This window comes from Chiloscyllium plagiosum, chromosome 4, assembly GCF_004010195.1.
Source record: "Chiloscyllium plagiosum isolate BGI_BamShark_2017 chromosome 4, ASM401019v2, whole genome shotgun sequence".
In the NCBI taxonomy this organism is placed as follows: domain Eukaryota; kingdom Metazoa; phylum Chordata; class Chondrichthyes; order Orectolobiformes; family Hemiscylliidae; genus Chiloscyllium; species Chiloscyllium plagiosum.
The window spans coordinates 60,236,125-60,259,045 of record NC_057713.1 but is presented as its reverse complement, the minus strand read 5'-3'; the positions used below and the strand labels follow the sequence as shown (position 1 = coordinate 60,259,045).

Genomic DNA, 22,921 nt, shown 5'->3' with positions numbered 1-22,921 from the left:
GCTCTGTCATTCACATTTCTTGCTTCCCACCCATTTGTGCTATCCACAAATTTCGCAATGGCACACTTTTCTCGTCCAAGTCATTTATGTTGTAAATAAATGTGGCCCCAACACTGAAAGCTGTGACATTCCACTAGTTAGACAGCCATTTTGAAAATGTCTCCTTATCCAAATTCTGTCTTCCATTACTTAGCTAATCCTCTATCCATGCTAAAATACTACTTCCAACACCATCTTAAATATCTTATTTAAATAGCTGAAAGTGTGGTGCATTATTCAAAGCCTTCTGAAAACCCAAATATATATATGTATCCCAGGCATGATTTCCCTTTCAAAAAGTAATTTTGAATCAGCTTGATTATATTATGTATTTTCAAATGTTTTACTATTACATCCTTTATAACATTAAAAATCACACAATACCAGGTTATAGTCTTGATTTGGAGATGCCGGTGTTGGACTGGGGAGTACAAAGTTAAAAATCACACAACACCAGGTTATAGTCCAACAGGTTTAATTGGAAGCACACTAGCTTTCGGAGCGACGCTCCTTCATCAGGTGATTGTGGAAGGCTCGATCGTAACACAGAATTTATAGCAAAAGTTTGCCAACGTTGTCTATCTTATACGTTGCAGGCAAGGATGCCCGGAGGCATGGTACATTGGGGAAACCGAGCAAAGGCTACGACAACGGATGAATGGGCACCGCACAACAATCAAAAGACAGGAGGTTTCCCTCCCAGTTGGGGAACACTTCAGTGGTCCAGGACATTCAGCCTCCGACCTTCGGGTGACGATCCTCTAAGTTGGACTTCGGGACAGGCAGACACACACACTCCCACATGCACCCCCTCACAAACTTAAGACACTCTGCACTCACCACACACACACACACTCACAACCCCCACCCCAGACAGAGACACACGTACAGACAGACAAAGATCCACATGCACACATATTTTGTGTGGTGAATTTGTACTTGCAGAGTTACATTGCATTTTGCTCAAAAACTGCATACATTCATGTTGAACTCTGAGCTCAAAAACTGCATGAATTTAGGTAAAACTCTGATTCTAATCTAAAAAGTGAGATAACAATCTAAACATCAGGTCATAGACAGAGAACACAGGGGGCTAACACCTTCAACATATTGTCTAGCTATCACCATTGTTAACAGCTCACCCGAGAATGCAACTTTGAAAATAAAAGGGTTTTGTGATTTACACATGAAAGAAGTGAAACTATCTCTATTCTAACAGATGAAAGGTTTAACAGACAATCAATTTTTTAATGTATAATTTCAGTTACATCACACTGCAAATTTTTGCTATAAATTCTGTGTTACGATCGAGCCCTCCACAATCACCTGAAGGAGCGTCGCTCCGAAAGCTAGTGTGCTTCCAATTAAACCTGTTGGACTTTAACCCAGTGTTGTGTGATTTTTAACTAAGGTTATAGTCTAACAGGTTTTTATTTGGAAGCACTAGCTTTTGGAGCGCTGCTTCTTCATCAGGTAGCTGTGGAGTATAAGATTGCAAGACAGAATTTAAAGCAGAAGTTTACAGTGTGATGTAACTGAAATTATAATTGAAAAAATCTGGATTGTTTTTGTTAAGTTTCTCATCTTTTAGAATGTATATGTTGCTTTCAGTTCTTTCACACGTAAATTGCAGAACCTTTTTAAAGTTACATTCACTTGAGAATATATCAGAGGTCAGATCAGTTTTCCTTCATGTGAATCCAAGGAAAGCAATGGGACCAGAGAGAGTACCAGACCATGCACTCCGAGCACGTACAGATCAGCCGATTGAAGTCTTCTTGGACATCTTCAACCTCTTCCTGCAGCAGGCCACTGTCCTGGCCTGTTTCAAGAGGGCCAACATCATCCCTGTGCCTAAGGAGGCTCATGTGGCATGTCTCAATGACTACTAGCAAATGGCCCTAACTTTGATGGTCATGAAGTGCTTTGAAAGGCTGGTCATGGCATTAATCAACCCCAGCCTCTCCAGTACTCTTGACCCACTCCAATTTGCCTATCAGACCAACAGATCCATGTCAGATGCCATATCAATTGCCCTTCAATCCTCCCGAGAACATCTTGACACCAAGAAGAGCTATGTAGGAATCCTATTCATTGACTACAGTTCAGCCTTCAGCACTATTATCCCCTTGAGACTAATTACTAAATTTAGTGATCTTGGTCTAAGCTCCCTTCTCTGCAACTGGATCCTCTGTTTCCTGACCCACAGGCCACAATCAGTGAAGACTGGGGACAATATTTCATCCTCACTAAGACTCAACATTGGAGACCTCCAGGGGTGCGGACTCAGCCCCCTACTGTACTCACTGTATACCCATGACTGCGTCACCAAATACCAGACTAATGCCATTTACAAGTTTGCTGATGACACCACTATAGTCGGTCAAATCTCAGATTGCAGCGAAACAGACTAGAGGCACGAGGTGGAAGACCAGGAAAAATGGTCCACTGAGAACAACCTAGCCCTCAATACTGGCAAAACCAAGGAACTCATTATTGACTTTCGTCAGGATGTTACTCATGCCCCGCTACATATTAACAACACAGAGGTGGAATGAGTGGAGAGTGTCAAGCTCCTGGGAGTGATCATCCACAATAAGCTTTCTTGGATTCTTCCTGTGGACACACTGGTTACAAAGGCCCAACAAAATCTCTTCTTCCTCAGGCAGCTGAGGAAATTTGGCATACTGTGAATACCCTTGCTAACTTTTATAGGTGCGCCATCTGGAGCATTCTGTCTGGATGTATCACTACCTGGTATGGCAACTGTACCATTCAAGATTGGAGAAGATTACAGAGAGTGGTGAACTCGGCCCGGACAATCACAAAGGCAAACTTCCCATCTATCGAATTCATCTACCAGGCCCGCTACCAGGACTCTCAAACTCGTAACATTCGCCTGTACCTGTGTTTTTGTTTTTTCCACTGCTTACCTATTATTTACTTATCTATGGTACTTAACCCTGTGATATGCCCACATTGCTCGCAAGCCAAAGTTTTCACTGTGCCTCAGTTCATGTGACAATAAATTCAATTAAAATCAAAACAGTTCTGCGATTTATATATGAAAGAAATGAAACAAACATGTTCATTCCAAAAGATGAGACACGTAACAAACAATCCAGGTCTTTTTCAGTATATAATTTCAGTTACATCACACTGTAAACTTTTGCTATAAACTCTGTGTCTTAAGATCTTATACACCACAACCACTTGATGAAGAAGCAGCGCTCCAAAAGCTAGTGCTTCCAAATAAACCTGATGGACTATAACCTGGTATTGTGTGATTTTTAACTTTAACAGTCCAACACTGGCATCTCCAAATCCTTTTTAACATTTTCCCAATAACAGGAATATAACAGGCCATAAATTTGGAAAATGTTCATGATCATACACATTGAGAAGAAGAGTACAGATTTGCTAGAATTCAGAGTTCTTCTGAGGTACTAATAATTTCCGTAGGATGTGCATAAAAAGTGTCAGAGAAGTATAAACAGCATGAGCAGAATTAGTGTTTCAAAACCAAAGTCGGATTGCAGCAAGAATCAGCAGAGCCTGTTCCTGAATGATTTTGAACTATGTGGTGGGAATGACCGAATTTCTAGAAAACTGGAGAAAGTACTTTAAGACAGCATCTTTGAGTACTGATAGTTTGGATGCAAGTGGGAGGATCAGAGTGAAAAAGTAAAAGCTATGGTAAAGACTTGGAAAAACTAAATTTCAAGTCACTGGGGTCATTGGTGGCAAAAGTAGGAAGTACAGAAATCAGGAAACAGATGAGCTCTGGTTGGAGTAAACTGAAATACGTTTTAGTTTTAGCAATAACTTTTTCTCACAAAGAATGAATACGAGATAGAGACTAGCCTCATTATATAATTCAGAAACTTCAGCGTATCAGGAACAGCAGAACTGGATACTAATGAGTTGCAGATACTAAAAGTGATGAGTGAAGTGATAGAAAGGAAAAGATCAGAAATCAAAACATAAAGGGGTTAGTCATAGAGATTTACAGCATGGAAACAAACTCGTCCATGCCGACCAGATAACCTAATCTAGTCCCATTTGTCAGCACTTGGTCCATATCCCTCCAAACCCTTCCTAGTCATACACATCCAGATGCCTTTTAAATGTTGTAATTGTACCAGCCTCTACCACTTCCACTGGCAGCTCAGACCACATATGCACCACCCTACGTGAGAAAATGTTGTCCCTTAGATCCCTTTCATATCTTTCCCCCTCACCCTAAATGTATGCCCTCTAGTTCTGAACTCTGCCACTCCAGAGCCAAAGTTTTTTCCATTTACTCTGTGTTCCTCATGACTTTTTAGACCTCTATAAGGATACCCCTCACCCTGACATTACAGAGAAAACAGCCCCAGATTATTCAACCTTTCCCTATAGCTCAAACCTCTAAAGCCTGGCAACATCCTTGTAAATCTTTTCTGAACCCTTTCAAGTTTCACAACATCCTTCCTATAGGAAGAGGGGGACCAGTTCCCCAGTCCTGTAACCCCCTTGATTAGACCACACTCTTAGCACCACATACAATTCCCTAGTCTCCATATACCCCTCTGTTAGTTTGCACTCGGAGAAGCGTCCACAGTTCCCCAGTCTTTGTACATTTGTTTGAAAAAGACAAGGGGATGATCACATCGGCATCCTAACAACCTTGGAAAGGATCTTGATAAGGGCTGATGTGGAGACAACAATCCCACAAGCGGGCAAGGACCAAAATTGGTGAAGATGACACAAATGTTGAAGCAGTTGAGAATGGTATGATAACATGTTGTGAAGACAGGGAGGATATATGGTGAGACAAGACTACGAGAAAGAAATAGAGAGGGAGGTCATGCCTGACAAACCTGTTGGAATTTTTTGAAGAGGTAACAAGTAGGTTAGACCAGGGAAACCCAGTGGATGTGGTCTATCTAGACTTTCAAAAGGCCTTTGATAAGGTGCCACACGGGAGGCTGCTGAGCAAGGTGAGGGCCCATGGTGTTCGAGGTGAGCTGCTGGGATGGATTGAGGATTGGCTGTCTAACAGAAGGCAGAGAGTTGGGATAAAAGGTTCTTTTTCAGAATGGCAGCCGGTGACGAGCGGTGTCCCGCAGGGTTCGGTGCTGGGGCCACAGCTGTTCGCATTATATATTAATGATTTGGATAAGGGAACCGGGGGCATTCTAGCGAAGATTGTCGATGATACGAAGTGAGGTGGACAGGCAGGTAGTACTGAGGAAGTGGGGAGGCTACAGAAGGATCGAGACAGGTTGGGAGAGTGGTCCAGGAAATGGCTGATGGAATGTAACGTGAGCAAGTGCGAGGTCTTGCACTTTGGCAAAAAGAATAAAAGCATAGACTACTTACTAAATGGTGAGAAAATTAATAAAGCCAAAGCACAAAGGGATCTGGGAGTCCTAGTCGAGGATTCTCTAAAGGTAAACATGCAGGTTGAGTCCATGATTAAGAAAGCGAATGCAATGTTGTCTCTTATCTCAAGAGGGCTGGAATATAAAAGCAGAGATGTACTACTAAGACTTTATAAAGCTCTGGTTAGGCCCCATTTGGAGTACTATGTCCAGTTTTGGTCCCCACACCTCAGGAAGGACATACTGGCACTGGAACGTGTCCAGCGGAGATTCACACGGATGATCCCTGGAATGACAGGTCTAACATATGAGGAACGGCTGAGGAAACTGGGATTGTATTCGTTGATTGATAGATTCTTGTTGTCTAGAGGAATTAAGGGCTACGGGGAGAACGCTGGTAAGTGGAGCTGAAATGCGCATCAGCCATGATTGAATGGCGGAGTGGACTCGATGGGCCGAATGGCCTTACTTCCACTCCTATGTCTTATGGTCTTATGAAGGCCTATGATCAGATGAATGCAAGCAGTAGAAAGGGACAGATACAATGGGTTTGAAATAAGACTGAGTGACTGACACTAGTAGTATAGTGCCACCAAATAAAAGCTGCTTGAAAAGAGTGCGCTACAGGAACAAAAAGATTTATAAGAGTAGGTCATCTAGGCTTATATTCCATTTAGAGCTGAAAAATGTGTTGCTGGAAAAGCACAGCAGGTCAGGCAGCATCCAAGGAGCAGGAGAATCGACGTGTCAGGCATAAGCCCTTCTTCAGGAATTCCTGAACACATTTTTCAGCTCTGATCTCCAGCATCTGCAGTCCCCACTTTCTCCTATTTTATATTCCATTTAGTTTGCAGAGTTAAGTGATCTAATTGAATTGTTTAAGATGTTTAAGAGTTGATAGGGTCAATGGAAATTATTCCCTCAGATGGAGGAGTCTAGCAGAAGTGAACATATCCTTAAAATTAGAGATATATGTTATGATGGGGTAATATCAAGGTAAAGTGGGAATCAAACTCTCCCTCCTACATGAAAATCTACTGAGGATTCTTTTTGAGATAAATGTGGTTCGGATTTATTTTCCCTCAATAAAACCATCAGCCATATCCCTAACATTTGTGGTGAAACATTTTAAGTCATCAAATAAAGGCAGACTATTAAAAATGTTGTGCATTAACGCATTATCCAATTCTACAATTGGAATAGGTAAATCAGAACAGCTTACATTTATAAATATGGGATACATTAGAAGTAGCCTTGTTAAGTTTACAAATCTATTGCAAATTTTGTTATATGAAAACTCAAGAGAGAAGAATGTTCCAAGATACCAATGAAACCAAGATACAAACATGAGTATAAACTAATGGTAAGGTATGAATATCTTCTTATACAGAAACCATGTATTTAGATCAGACAAATGAGTACAAATGTTCATATTTAGCAGGTTTTGACTTTGCTGACCAGTTGAAACATTGTTTTCTCTTTCTCTACTCGTACCTCCCAAGTATGATTTTCATTTGCATGAATACTACTTTGTTCCTTTTAATATCCATACTATTCCCTTCAGTAAATAAAGATCTACATTTACTGCTAACAAATTGAGCTTATTCGCTAGTTGACATGATAAGTGCAGGAAGGACTCTGATTTTCTGTCTGTATTTCCAGATTAGCCAAGTGGATGCATCAGTGCTATAATTATTACTCTAATTAATCCATGCCCAGTAATATATTTTAAATCAAGGGAAGGTTGATATGCACGATATCCCAAGATTGTCATTTGAACTTGTATCTTTGTTGGTGTTGATGCAGTTCCTAGATCATAATATCCAACCTCAGACCTACAGTATTATTGTATTCATTATCCATCTGCTTATATGTGAATACTGTAGAACTGTCAAAATATTCTATGATGATTTTAAACACTGGAACTCCTGATGAATTTGATTTTCTATGTGCATTATATCAGTGCATTAATAGTTTCCTTATAAAGACCTTTATACACAGACCACAAATATAAACACACAACAAATTTATTATTAAATAAGTAGAAAGATAAAAGTAATAGCAATTATTTACGCTTTGGAAACAAATCTACCCCATCATGCGACAAATTGTGGATAATTTTCAAAACAAGTGAATTACAGCTTAATAAGACTTTCTTTACACGTAATTTAGAATCCGTTCCTCAAACTGTGTTTTCATATACAAATAAGTTCACACTTATTGCCTGTATAATGTGTAGAATGCAACTGATGGGTTACTCTCCACGTAGCAGGTTTAAAGGAAAATAAACATGGCGAGTATAAATTTCTAATACTGCATCTTTGCTCATCAAACATACTTGATAAACCTTTGTTGATGGATATGGAACTTTTGAAATCAACTGTTTTGTCAAACTATACTTCTCATAAGCCATAATGCAAATGGTTAATTTAGTCCCAAAATTACCACGTTTTCAGTAAAGTAACATAATTGTTATAAATGCATGGTGGTAAGATAATGGGTATGGAATACAGTACTTTGCTGTTGCAGAATATGGAAGATAAAAGGCTAATGTTCAATCTGAAGCAATTCATTTCATGAAGTCCTGTGTACTCTTCATTCTGAAGTGAATGCTCGTGTTGCCAGCTAATACTCTTCTGGCTCCTGAGTCAGTTCTTCACCCTGAACCTGAACTTCATCTGGCACTGCAAATCCTTCCTGCAAATTAAAAATAAATACATTAATATACAGTATTTCTACATAATATCATAAATAAATAATAAAAACCATACATACATCTGTAGCATATAGCACATCCATAAGTCGCTGAACAAGGTCAATATTCTCCTGCCCATGTTCTTGGCAAATCAATTCAATTTCTCTCAGTTTTCCAAAGTAGAAGTCCCTTTCCTTCTCAACTCCTTCCAGTGCGAGTTTTAATGAACTCACCTGCTCAATTGGGAAAATAAAAGTTACTCAAAAATTGTATTGCGAAGAGTCTCAGGAATGTTTAACTGCAAGTAGAAACTTTCTTGAAAAGTATTCTAACTAATTTTCAAGACACATTCAGCATTACTAAATTGAAGAAGTTTGTTCTCGCCACATCAAGGGCCAACAAATCTCTCTGAAAGGGAACTAAAATATTTTATCATCATTATTGAATTTCTAGTATAGAAGAACCCAAAAGATTGAAATGTATTACAACATATATTGTGGATTGTATTGTTGCCTGGAGATGTGGTGCCACAATCCATTCTAGCCTCTACGTGCTAAATGTTACCCAGACTAAGCTCATATGAAGATACTCTGCAGGTCAGGCAGCATCCATAGAGAGAAAGCGAGAAATGGCAAGTTTTTCACGGAGAGGCCCAGTGAGTTTTCTCATACTATCTTATTAAAACCCCAACTTTAATTACCCACTAAAAACCTACAGCCATGAGGTCCAATTTTCATCCTATCACAATACATCCAGACTAGCACTGGCACTCCAAAGCTACCTTGCTCACTGACAGACAGAATCAGAAGATGGCAGTGAAGGAGCCACTGCATTTCTCTGACAGGGAGTGGAAGACCTGGTGTATGGGTGAAGAGAAGTTCCTCTTCCCAAGAGACTGGGTAGAGGAGGCCATACCAGTGCACACAGTCAACCTGGTTTGAAGTCACCCATGTTAGTGAGGTCTCTCGAATGCAGACGAATGGCCAGTAATTCAGAAAGAATGCACATGACCTTTACTGCCCCTACTGTCACACTCTTCTCTCTGCCACTGCACCTTCCACCATGAAATGCCCCATCACCTTCAGTGTTGCCTGCAACACATTCTCTAACCCACTCTCTTCCCCTCAGTCTTTCACATCAATAATCCTGCATGTTTTCCCTGCTGACACCTTACTTCATCAGTACACCTCACTACCTTTTCCCCATATGCAAAGTAGTTGTACCATTGTCATAGAGCTATTTCCCCCAGCCTCCCCCCTATTATAACAGAAGACGGTCCATAACAGAGCAGAGAGGGGTTGTATGGGTGGGGCAGGTTCCCAACATCAGTACCTTCATCCCTACAAGACAGACTCTTGGCCCTTGCAGAAGACCAAGACATCAGTGTTCTTCCAAAACAGTAAGTATCACTATGCATGCCACTGCCAGTCTTCTGTTATTACTCAATGAACAACAAATCCAACTACTGGCCGTGACATCTGGTTTTTTTTGTCTTACATGTTCAGCTAGCCTCTCAACATCTACAGAGAAGCAGACAATCCTCCTGGACCTCTGAGAACAAGAGGATGGAGGCCTCAGAGGAAGAGCTGGCAAGGCGGTCTCCTTCACTGCTCACCAGTCAAGATACAGACATGTCAGTATAGGCAAAGCAAGTGGGGGTTTATAACTTGGGGTGCAAATCACCACAAGAGTTCCACACCTGGCTGCAGAAGAAAAGTCCCAGAGAGCCAACACTCCGACACTGCTACAGACCAGTCCCAAGCAGATGATCCTGTGGTTATGGCAATCAGGGAATTCATCCAAATACACATTAGAGAGCAGCAGCAGCATATAGGCATATTGGATGTAATATCCTCATTGGTTGCATCTCTGCTAGGAATCCTGTGACCGTCTGCCTCCATGAACAAGCTGGTGGCTGCCATGGAGAGCCAGGTCTAGCTACGTAGGCTGCTGGAAAACTCTGAACACTTTCACGCCATCATCCCATGCACTGGTCCCAAGTACTGAAGATATGGCAATGGGCAGGGAACCTTGATTGAAGTCCTTGACCGAAGTCCTTGACCCTTCCTCACATAGAAGCAGTGCAGTGACAGGAGGTGGAACCACACACAGGCTCCTTGACCTGCACTCAAGACAATGCAGAGGACAGGTTTTCCATTTACACTCTGTCACCCTCCAACCATTGGAAGTTCAAACCAAGGAGGGTCAACATTGTCTCACCCATCTAGACAAGTTGCCCTGGAGTAATCTCACCAAACCTCCAAAGCAAAAAACAACAGGTTCCTCCACTCCAACTATGGAACCAGGGAGTGCACGGAGACGTAGTGGGAGGAAGAGAAAGGAGGAAACAAATCATAGACACTTTAGTGAAATGGCTGAAGGTGGCTTTTTTGTAAACAAAACAACATACAAAAATGTTGGCAATGTTTAAGAGGCATTTAGATTGACATGAACAGGCAGGGAATAGAGAGATACAGACCATGGCAGACAGATGGGTTTAGTTTAGAATGGCATCATGGTCAGCACAGACATGGTGAGCCAAAGCTCTGTTCCTATACTGTACTATGTTCTATCAGTGAATCCCCTTCCACAGAGGAAGAAATTATTCTGCCCACTCTGGTGTGGTCACAACCTTTTTCTTCCTATTATGCTGGAATCAAAAGTGCACAATGGAAAATAACAGTGAGTGATCACCTCCTAGCACTTTCCAGTGTGATCCTGTCGGTTAGTCCCCAAATATTCACATCCCTTTCATGTTAGTCAATTCAAAGGATTCACACTTGCCAATGTCACAACTCAATTCTACCACACCTGCCTACCCTTCTCACCCAGGCTCTGGCATGAGATGCAGATTTCAAGTGCTCATTAGCTGTACCTCTTCCCCACAGATGCCAGGTTGCTTCTGGCCGAGGATCACTACCAGCATTACACCTTTCCCAGACAAACTTTGAAGTACCGTCACCTTCAAACATTTTTGCTGCCTCCTTCACAACTGTATTGCACCTTTGTCCAACATCTGTGGCTCCAGTTCCAAAAACTAAACTGCCGAGGCCCAGTGTCATAACAAATGGCCATACCTACTGACCCACTCTCTTCCCCCTTAGTTTCTGTGGGCAAAGCCAACAGATTGATCATGGCTCCAACATATCTTCCCAACTGCATTAGCCCTACACCCACCAAACTTGCCACAGTGGACTGACTGTAGCCCACTCTGTGGACTGCACAGGCACAGATTCCCTGTCCAAGATCACCTCCCTGACCAGATGCCTGTGACCAATGTCCTTGACTGGTATGGGACGCTTCCCTTAACTTAATATGCCTGTACCCCTTACCAACAGATGTCACAATGGACTTCAGTGATAACTACATCCCTTAAGAGTTAAATACATAGCTCTCTGCTTACTACACATTCAGTGCATTTGCTCTGTAAACTAATGACATGGGAAGATGTGAAATTGCTGTAGCACAATGCCATCGAGCAAGATGTGCACCCACTAGAGTGAAGGCTGCTGGCAATGATGCATGCTGCCCATTTCTGTGACTTCACTGATGGACACAGCAAAGCAGGGATCCTATGAGCAAGTGAGTAGGTACTAACTGGCCTAGTGCCAAAAGAACAAGCAAACAATCCTGAGATGCAGTGTCGTGCAATCTGCAAGCTGAGTGCCTGTCCCAATTGCAGTGTTGGGATTCAAGTGGCTGGGATGCCCTGCACTACATTACCAGTATGCTGTGCAGAAGAGTGTGTGTTCAGGTGGTGCATGGGAATCATGCCCCAAGATGATGTTTGTGCCCAAGATGGCAGTAGTTTGGAGCAGAAACTGCCAGGTACACAGCCTGATCTCCTTAAGTTTTCCCAACATCTATTAATTTTCATTTGTATTTATCAGTATGCAATTAAAATTGGCTTTATCTAGTTTGTTGACAAGTTTACTAAGGTGCGAGCCAGTATATTTAATGAAGTGCCTGGTGATGTTAAACCAGTGTTTAACAGAGGTTACTCTCCATCTACAGGCAGCTTGCTGCTGCATAGTGAGAACTGCATTACACCACTTGTGAAACAAGAGTTGATCTCTATGTCAAGCTGGGCATTGCCACATGATTCTGTCACACATCTTGCCATAGCCTACGTCACAGCCTATAAGATTCCACCCAGAGTTACTTAACATTTCACATCTGAGATTGGGCCCATGATTCTGATAAAAGGTTACAGACCTGAAAAATTAATTCTAGTTTTCTATCCATAAATGCAGCCTCACCTGCTGAGTATTTTCAACACCTGTATTATTTTGCTTTTATCTTACATGAAATCACTGGACACACTGTTCTTAAGCAGAGCAGTAGCCAGAGTATTATGACAGTGTTACCAACATTCGACAATCACAAAGTTGGTTTATTCAATTTTATTCATCAAAGAGATGGCTCCCAACTATCCTCCAAAATATGTTTGGCTTAACAGTATTCGAGAAATCAAATGATTTACCTTACAATGCTACATAAAAGACATCTTGGTGGTTCTATTCTTTATTTATTCAGCACAAGCAGTAATTTTGGGAGTGAAAATTTAAATAAAAACATTTGTAGCAGTTTTCTATTGACCTGATCATTGATTAGATTAGATTCCCTACAGTATGGAAACAGGCCCTTCGGCCCAACAAGTCCACACCGACGCTCCGAAGAGTAACCCACCCAGACCCATTCTCCTACCGTGTATTTACCTCTGACAAATGCACCTAACACTATGGGCAATTCACTTAACCTGCACATCTTTAGACTGTGGGAGGAAACCGGAGCACCCGGAGGAAACCCACGCAGTCACGGGGAGAACGTGCAAACTCCCACAGACAATTGAACCCGGGTCCCTGGCACTGTGAGGCAGCAGTGCTAACCACTGAGATTGCATCCTTGTAAACCAGAGTGACACTGATTGACACATTGAAACAAAATATACGTAATGCATGCATACCAAGTACAACTCCATGTCTTGGAAGCCATTGTTTCAAATAAGTACATGTCACTCACCTCACCACCTCAGGTAACCAAAGGATCAAACTTTATATGGCTACCCTAGATCTCCTACAATTCTGTGGTCTAGAAAGCTAACCTCCTGTGACATGACTGTCCAGGCAAATTATGCGATGTTACATTACCATCTCATTATTATTTGAGTAATATTAGATTATCCATTACCATTAATGCATTTGGTGGTCAGGTTAAGCAACCAAGTACATTGTTCTACAAATCTCTGGCATGCTGGTTAAAAACATTTTGCTGACGTGTGTTCATTTACTATAAGACATTCAAAAACAGATGAGTATATTTGCTCTCTTTTCATACAGAATCTTGATTATGTCTCACTTATGGAGTTAAATATTCTGACTAACTCCAAATTGAATGTGGGAATTAGTTCTACACAAGTTATTCTGCCTTAATTAGGCAGATTATAAGTGTTAAAAGAAAAACAATATTGAGACAGAGCAAATGTAATCTATTGCTCAAGTGTCTTTTATTGCAATATTTCATTCATTCAGTACCTTTTTAAATGCCACAGAAGTCAGACCAAGACCTACTTAATTAATTTGTTAAATATATTAATAAAGACATTAGCAAACATAGCTTTAGAGGAAGAGAATAAATTATTGCCAATTTGGCCCATTTATATTTATTATCCAGCAGCTTCAAAAGATTGAAACTGGTACTACAGCATAAAAATAAAATTGACAAACCAAACTTAAAAATCAAAGAAAATATATTAAAGATTAAAAATCTATTAATTGTTACTTGTATTTATCCAGGTGATTAAAACTGGCTTTATCTGTAAATTACAGTAGCTCCAATCATACCAACCACAGATTGTACATGTCTCAAAAGATCATGCCATGGACTTGGACAGGGTCCCAGGCAGGAGAGATCATGATCAATCCCAAGATTGAGAGGTGGTAGCATATTATGACGGACAGCAATAATCCTGATAATGAACTGCGAGCCTTAATACATCTAAAGTCTGACAGGGGAAATGTAATGAGGAAAAAGAATCTAAATATTTTATTCAACAAAAAAAAACCCTTAACCATGAATTTATGTTAACCGGGATTAGACTTCAGCTACAATTTGATAGTACTCATCAATTCTGAATAGATAATTACTAGAAAGCTTAGACTTACTACCACATACCTGCTCATTCAATTGTGCAATATGTGATTCTGCATCACCACCACTTTTTGCTCCTGGTGCCTTTCTAGCTTGAGCTGAAGTTGGCCTAGATGGTGTTGACGCTGATTTAGGAGATGGAGTGCTTTTTGAAGCAGCAGCACCTACCATTTGGGCACAAATTGAACCACCTGAACAACTTTTAAGTTACTGTAAATTCCTATAAACAAGTCACACTTTCATGCAGGTTTATGTGTTCTGTAATCTGGATGGTAATGGAAGAAATGCAGTTTTTATTTAATCTGATGAGGAATTAAAAGCATCCAATTTGTGACTGGTGTTTAAAGATCCAAAATATTAGCACTCAGTTTAAATTTGAAAACTTGGATATTCTTGCAAATTAACATACATATAACTATTTTCATCGTAGGAAATAGCTGAAAATCAGAAGCAAAAAAACTGCATGGAAGGTGCTTTAAATGTTACTCAGTCATGTGAGGAGGCTTTCAATTATTTTCAATGGTTTTCACCTGTAACATTGGAAATTGCTTTAAAATTTAACTGGCGATAATGTTAGTTATAGCCGCAGATTACAAAACATTTAACTTTCTCGTTTCAAAATTAGCCCTCCTATAAACTATTTAAAGAGTGTTTGGTCAAGGGACAAAATAAACCAAATGCTGATCTACTTAGTTTTGATATCTTTAACATTATGCAGCTGAGAAATATATATTAATCTGGTTTCCTCAGTTGTCATTAGTCGACTCTCCGACTTTCGATCACTCAGGAAAAATATGCAGTTTTTTTGTTTAACATTAAATGCTTATTTTAAAAAAATGACAACTGCTTGGTAGTAAGTTGAGTTTCTTATTGATATTTGGTGGCAAGTTGCATTTAACTATATACTTCTATTCTTTGCACAATTTTAACATGTTGCATTCAATCAGTAAAATCAGAAGGATACCTTTTCTCTTAACTGTGTGCTCTATAAACCCTCTGAGTATATAAAGGATATCAACAAAAATTATTGGATATACCATGTTAACTTGTTAAATATTTAGTATTTGTAAAAAAAATGCACATGAATCGATGCAAAGTTAGTAACTAAATGAAAAGCTGGCAGAACCAAGCTAATGGTAAAAGGACAGAGGGGAAGAAATATGGCAACAAGATAAAATTAATCAACTGAATTAAGAATAAGTGTGTAGAAAAGAACTAGTAGTTTACCATTCACATTCCAGGAAGAATTCTATTAGAAGAAACTACAGAAGTAAGGAAGTGCCAACTTAAGATTTGGGGAACATTTAGTGCAATTGTACCAAACTACAGTTTAATATTTAAAAAGGCACAAGAGCATTAATCCATACATTGTTACAAATTTGTTGAAGTCAAATGCAGGTCAGGAGCCAACTTTACTAACTTAATTGCCATAACACTTCAACTAACCAACCATGGTTTTAATAAAGTCAAATTCATTATGAAGAAAATTTATTGAATAACCATAAAGATAATGGGATAGAACCTCATTTTGGTCTTTTTACTTCAGATACACAACACTTGCATTTCAAACTGCTGTTCAAGATCAAGTTAGTTGGAGACACTTTAAAGCTGCTGCAGTTCCAGTTATTATGAAATTAGCTGGAGGTTGAGTTGCACTGATTATCTTCCATCTACTCAGAAATAATCTTATGCCGCATCCTGAAAATGTCTTCAACCTGCTCCCTTTTATACCCAACAAATTGATCTAGTAAAACTATCCTAGTGAAAAACCGATCTTGAAACATTTCCCATTAATTATTCCTTAAGCATGTCAAAAACACACAGGCAGGTAGGTATTGATTATATATTTTCTAGAATCCCAAGCCTGAATCTCTCCAATTGGATTCCAAACTCTGATAGTACCAAAATGGCCCTTAAAGTTACAAATGACAGCCTGTGGGACTGGCCTTATCCTTTTTAAAACTATCCATAGTCTTTCACACTATTGAATAGAACATTCTTATCAAACAGTCTAAGGTGGGTGGGCCTGCAAACACCTTTCCTTTTATCTAATCGTAGCAGAGAATCACTTGCAGTGGCTTGTCTTTCTGCTCTCACATTGTGAAATTGCTGGTGTCTCCTAAGGATCTATCTTTACCACCTCAACTACAAGCCGCTAATCAGTGACAATCTTAAAACACTGCATCAATTTTCACATGTACACTGACAACAGTAGGTCTAACATTACCACCTATCTTAACATTATCGGACTGATTGCTTGACATTAGGTACGAGATGAGCAGACATTTCTTCCAATGAGGAAGAACATAGTCATTGCCTTCGGCTCCCATGACTACTCATCAACTCCATCTTTCTTCCTGTTATTGTTTAAGACTGAAATCAGATAGACAGTTCATGACCGTGGTGCCAGATTTGACTGAGATTAGCTTCTGATCACATATACACACCATCACCAAGACCACGCAGTAAAGCATATACAACATTGCCCAAGTTTGCACCTGCCTCAGCTCATCACTTGCTGCAACTCTCACTCGGCTTTCAAAAGATAAATGTGCCATCATGTCTTGATGGTCACCCACATTTTATCCTAAAAAACACAAAAACTTTCTGCCAGTGTTCTAAATTGCATGATGCTCACCCACCACTCCAGTGTTGATCAATTTATACTGGTTAAGCAATGCCTCAATTTCCAACTTCTCATTCTTGTTTTCAAATTCCACATCTCCACCCCTCATATCGCCTCCTACCTGACAATCTTAAGATATCTTTGCTTCTCTAAAGTTTGGTCTCTTGTGCACCTCCCCATTTTAATTGCAGCTGAAATGGTGGCCATCTCTTCAGTTGCTAAACTTTGGAATTCACTCCCTAACTCTCACCACCTCTTTTTCCTCTTTTAAGTTGTTCTTTTAAAAGTCTACTTGGCTGATCATGTATTTGATTATATTCTGCAATACCACCGCAGGTAGCCTACAATTAAGTTGTGATGCTTAATGTTCCTATTAAGCACCTGCCTTGGGACATTTTATCACACTAAAAAAAAATGTGCATCATAAATATTGTAAATGAATGAACATTCCTATATTGAAGTCAAGTTTAAAGATAAGGTTTTTGTTAGTTTTTTTTCCCCTAGACTGGAATGGAAAGAGAGCGCAGGAAGGAAGAAGTACACAAAATAAAGACATATGAGAAATCAATCTACAAGACAAAGGACATAAGTAGTTCAGCAATGTCTACTGGGGAGAGGAAGTTGAAGTCTAAGTGGGCAATGATACAGGGCAGAAGATGGTAATCTCTCTCATGGATCATATGTGAAATACAAAGTCAAGTTCAAGATTGAAAAGAACAGCAAAATTGCCCACCACTAGGCTCATTGGCAGCGGGCAAAAAAAAAAACTTAATGCTGAAGGTGTGCATGTTGTCAAGAATAAAACATAATGGTTTTAGTGTTTGCTATAGGAAATCTGACTCATTCATTTTTCACAATTTTGATGACAGCAGAGGGATAGTGGTCGTAACTGTATTTGTGCATACAGATCCCTCTCTTTGCAGAAGAAGATGTCATTGAGAGCTACGACAAAGCTGAAGAACAGGAAAAGGCAACCAACCACGGACACCTGGGATAAGGAGTTCAACTGAAAGATTATTACAGAAAGGCTGAAATTAGAAGACGACTGAAAACATTAATTATCAAGATAGCACAAACAAAAGAAATAGCAGAGGTGACAGTATAAATGTAAATATGACAAGCTATAAAATACAAACATGGAATACAATTACCTGCACTTGGAGAACTTACTGCCTTCTTTGGCAAATTAAAAATCTGTTCTCCAGGATTAGGTGGTGGAATAGCATCTTGACCTTGCCGAGCAAGCACAGGATCATATTCTTTACCATCGTAATTTGCATCAAAAAACTTTTTGAACCACTGAATGAATTCTAAGTTATCCTGAAAGCGACCTTTAACCAAACGCTCTACTGGAATAACCTAAACAAAGATAAATGCACAATTTCATTTGATGGCATATACAGAGTCTTATCAATGTCAGAAAAAATAGGATTTGGTTATTTATACAGAATACTAAATTCATATCTAACATTGCAGAGGATACACAAAATTAAATAGCACAACAATCACATAGCAAAATTCAAAAAAATTCACAATTGGAATAAACTAAGATATAGCTGCACATTTTTCATCTTTCATAGAAATATATAAACACAACAAACTAGTTTATTTTAGAAGAAAATAAGTGCTTCTAGACAGGGACACATCAAAAATCTAAACCGTAAAGAGTGTTAGAAGGAAAATATAAGAGTGCAAGATCAAGTTTGCAGAAAAGATCACATTTCAATACAAAAATAACATTTACATATAATGACGAGACTTCAAGTGTGCATCATGCTCTGTTAAGCTCTTTGGGAGATCATAAAGAAGTTTGAAAAATGCATGTTCTTCTTTTGCTTTAATAGAAAGTTGCTTTCCTATGATACTGCAAAGAATTTTTTTTCAGAATATTGTGCAAAAAAAATTACAAAAATAATTTGCTGTTGTATTCTGCATACTAATGGAATTTTTTTTCCCCGACATGGGTAAACTGGGATCATGATATATGAATTAGAAAATCAATCTGAATAACCTTTTTGAATACTTTAGAAAGGATCATTCTCAGGCCAAATGTTTCAGAAATTTATATGAATTGACAATAGCAAGAATTTAGAATAAAAAAACTAAATCAGCCATCACGGACTAAAAGAAATCCTCTCAAAAAGTTCATCTGTCTTTTATTAAAAGAAGCCAAGCGTTAATGTGCATTATAGAATTTTCTAATATGTTATACGACTGATAGATCAGAATTAGGGAATAATAAAATTTACATTTTTCTTTGATTGGCTTGATACATCTAGCTAAGAGAAAGTGAGGACTGCAGATGCTGGAGAGTCACAGTCAAGAAGTGTGATGCTGGAAAAGCACTGCAGGTCAGGCAGCATCTAAGGTACAGGAGAGTCGACATTTCTGGCATAAGCCCTTCATCAGGAATTCCTGAAGGACTGCTGACAAACAAAAAAATCAGTGCATGTCCCCTCTGCTAAAACCACAATATCACAAGTTGTGGAGGATTCTACTGCACTGGTTTGTAATCAGCAAATTGTTAATAAAATAATGTCATTGTTGTTTTGAAAATGTCTGTTGTAACAAAGTAAGATGTGAGTGGTCTCAGTCATCAGTGAATGATGGGCTCACATCCAGCTGATGAGAACTTTCTGAAGTTAACTCAAACAGCTATCTTCTAAAACAAATACTGTAGAATGTACAATAAGTATTAGTGGCTTGTTTTGGAGTACAATTTCTTATTTTTTGAAGCAGCTTTTGAGATTTTTCCTGGTGGTTTAAAGAATATGAATATATTAAAATAATCATTTAAAACCTTTGGGGAATTTCATGGATGAATGCATTAACTGCTGTACAACTAATTCAAACAAAATGTTTTCCCATTTAATTTCTGGATTCCCAAATGCTAGATTTCATAATTTCATACTGACAGGAAGCACTTAATGAAATAACATCAACACTGATTTCTACCATGGAGGCACCTCCCCACACAATTTGAAGCTTCCCAAAGTATGCTGCATTTCTCCTTTGCCCTAGGTAAATGCAGTACACATGTACAATCATGTCGGTTCCACAACGATCACCATCCAGTAGCTCTTTATGTATTTTCTATATCGTAAAGTTAAGTACTTCTGGCAAGATAAGTGACGCAAATAGTACTGAAAGCACATGTAAAGTCTCTCAAGGGACAGATTGCTAAGATTCTTGGTTTTTGGTGGAGAAAATTCACAGTTGGATAGCCAAAAGAAAGGTTTAAATACTGGAGCATTGTCTTTATTAACAGAAACACTTTCTATATACTGGACAACCAAAAAGCCTTTTTCAGTCTTTTCTGCCATGTCAGTCACAAATAGGCACCAGGTGAGCATCCATTAAAACACATCACCTGGATGCGATTACAACATTAAAAGGCACCTGGATCAGGGACATGAATAGAAAGGGTTTAGAGGGATATGGGCCAAGTGTTGGCAAATGGGGCTGGATTAGTTTAGGATATCTGGCCGGCATGGACGAGATGGACCGAAGGGTCTGTTTCCGTGCTGTACATTTCTAAAGAATTAAGAAACCATTGAATTTATTTGGAGTTGGGCTTAGCTGAAGTCATGAGCAGAATTCTGTTAAAAGAATGGAGATGACAGAAAGATATTTCTTCAGGACTTCTGAAGTCGTCAACGGACTTGAAATAGTAACTCATTTTCTCTTCACAGTTGCTATCAGACCAGCTGAGTCTCTCCAGCAATTTGTGTTAGATCTCCAGCAGCTGCAGGTCTCTAGTTTAATGTTTTAAAATGCAAATAGTGCTGAACTAGTGAGTTTTCTGATGAAGTTAAGAGAGAGTTATTGCTCGAAAGCTTCATGTGTTAATCATGGACTTCCAACAGACATTTCATAAAGTGCCAAACAACAGACTTGTTTGTAGTGTAGTGGAAGTGTCTTTTCCCTGGGATCAAGTCCCACCTGCTTCAGAGGTGAGTACCTACATCTCTGAACACAGTGATTAGGTAAAATAGATTCACAGAATAAAGTGGCAGCACAGATACAAAGTTCCAAAGACGACTCATGGCACTCAAAACATTAGCTCTGTTTATCTTTCCATAGATGGTACCAGACTAATTTTTTCCCAGTACATTCTGCTTCCAAGGCTGGGTTTGATTCCAGCCTTAGGCAACTGTCTGCGTAGGAGATTGCATATTCTCCCTGTGTCTGCATGGGTTCCTCTAGATGCTCTGGTTTCTGTCCACATTCCAAATATGTGCAGGTTAGGTGAATTAGCCATGCTGAATTGCCCATAGTGATCAAGGATGTGTAGGTTAAGTGCATTATTCATGGAAAATGTAAAGTCATAGGGCAGGGGGATTTGTCTGAGTGGGATACTCTTTGGAGGGTCAATGTGGACTTGATGGGCCAAATGGCCTGTTCCACACTGCAAGGATTCTATGATTCTATTTAAATGTTGATCTAGCTAGCGACACACCCATCCCCTGAATGAATTTATAAATATATATATAAATTCAAGAAGCTGAGGCTGTTCTTCTTTGACAGGTTTAATAAGGGATTTGACAGAAGTGTTGAAACGCATGAGTAGTGAGGACAGAATAGGCAGACACAATAGGCGCGTTGGGCAAAACGTCATTTTCAAGGAGATTCATGGTAGGCAGTCAGATATTGTCCATGCCGATTTTTATCATTATATCATCCACTTTTCAGCTCATTAGTTATGCAACTAACCTCTGTGGCACCTCTGTATGAGTCATACAGTCAGAGTGGCTGAAGTGCTTGTTGTTGCCATTCACACTGCTGGTACGATCTTGAAATTCCAGCTCCACTGCACTTCAGATTCTGCAAGCTAGGAACCTCCCATCACATTGTGGTGCTTGATCATTATAGAGGAATATGTGGCCCAGAAAGTTCACATTTTACTTTTTGGACAGGTAAATAGTGGGCATTTCTATCCTGCAGATCAGCAAAGAATATCTACCTCCAGACCTAGTCAGCCTGGATACAGATAACAACCCAAATCTCTCTCATTTCTCCCACAAAACTGTCAGCAGCAAGACCGCCAATGGACAGTCGCTGCTCCGCAAGGCAACATGCAACATTTTTCTGCCTACAGCCTCACCTTTCCTCCAAGTCTGCCACTGTACAAAAGAGTCACCAAGGCTATCAATCTACATCACAATTGCAAGCAATATTTCCATTCAACTCTCATCTACCTCATCCTCCCACAACAAAAACCCATTCTACCCTCTGTGCTTCCTATTCACTAAACACTGCCACATCTCCTGTTCTGCATCACCATGAACAGCTCTTTCATCTATTTAAGCTCTCACTTTACTCTTTTTGCCTCATTGTGGGTGAAACTGTCAGACAACAGGTTCAAGAGAGCTGCCACCATTTGATTCCTCACTCCCTATGAATCAATGATCCTGGAAGATGGCTCAAGGAGGATAGAGACAATTTATTTGGGAATGCACTAACGGTATGTTTTCTTACACAGGCACCAACGACATCCACACAAACTGTCTGAAAAAGGCAGCACCTGAGCACATCAGCTCCTCCTCTGAGGAGAAAGCCACTGAACCTTCAGGAGGAAAAACTGGCAAGGCATTCTCCACCAGCTCAGAGATAAGATCAGAAGTCACACAATGAAGGGCCTATGCTCTAAAAACTTGTATTTTTAAGTAAACCTGTTCGAATATAACGTGGCGCCACATGTCTTCTGACTTTGTCCACCCCAGTCCAACACCAGCGCCTCCACATTATAGCTCAGAGACAGTAAATTCAATGGTTCTCTATATAGGTTACAGCACAATCTAGTGATCACATCACTGATTTTTCTGTAGCTGGTCAAGGTAGAAACGTCCCAAGTGACAGAGGACTACCAACAATCAGGCACCTGTTCAACCCCAAACTCAAATGTAATCTTACTGGCCATTAAGGCAAATATGTATCCTGACTTAAGTACACCAAGTAAAATTGAACAGCCACTTGATAAACTGGATTAAAAAGTGGAAGAGTCCATCAACATTAACAGAAATGGGATGCTTCCATCTGCATGGT

The 22,921-nt window shown here is 39.6% G+C and overlaps 1 protein-coding gene across 2 annotated transcripts in view; it reads right to left on the bottom strand.

Moving 5' to 3' along the window:
• Positions 1 to 7,416: 7,416 nt before the first annotated feature.
• The window catches only part of mapre2 (microtubule-associated protein, RP/EB family, member 2), a 154,098-nt gene continuing 138,593 nt past the window's right edge, over positions 7,417 to 22,921 (bottom strand). For both annotated transcript variants that reach the window (XM_043688284.1, XM_043688283.1), the window contains exons 4-7: positions 18,028 to 18,235; positions 14,275 to 14,414; positions 8,181 to 8,333; positions 7,417 to 8,102 (exon numbers count right to left, since the gene is read on the bottom strand). In XM_043688284.1, coding sequence (XP_043544219.1) covers positions 8,031 to 8,102; positions 8,181 to 8,333; positions 14,275 to 14,414; positions 18,028 to 18,235 — 573 coding nt within the window. In that variant the 3' untranslated portion in view covers positions 7,417 to 8,030. The remainder of the gene's footprint in view (positions 8,103 to 8,180; positions 8,334 to 14,274; positions 14,415 to 18,027; positions 18,236 to 22,921) is intronic.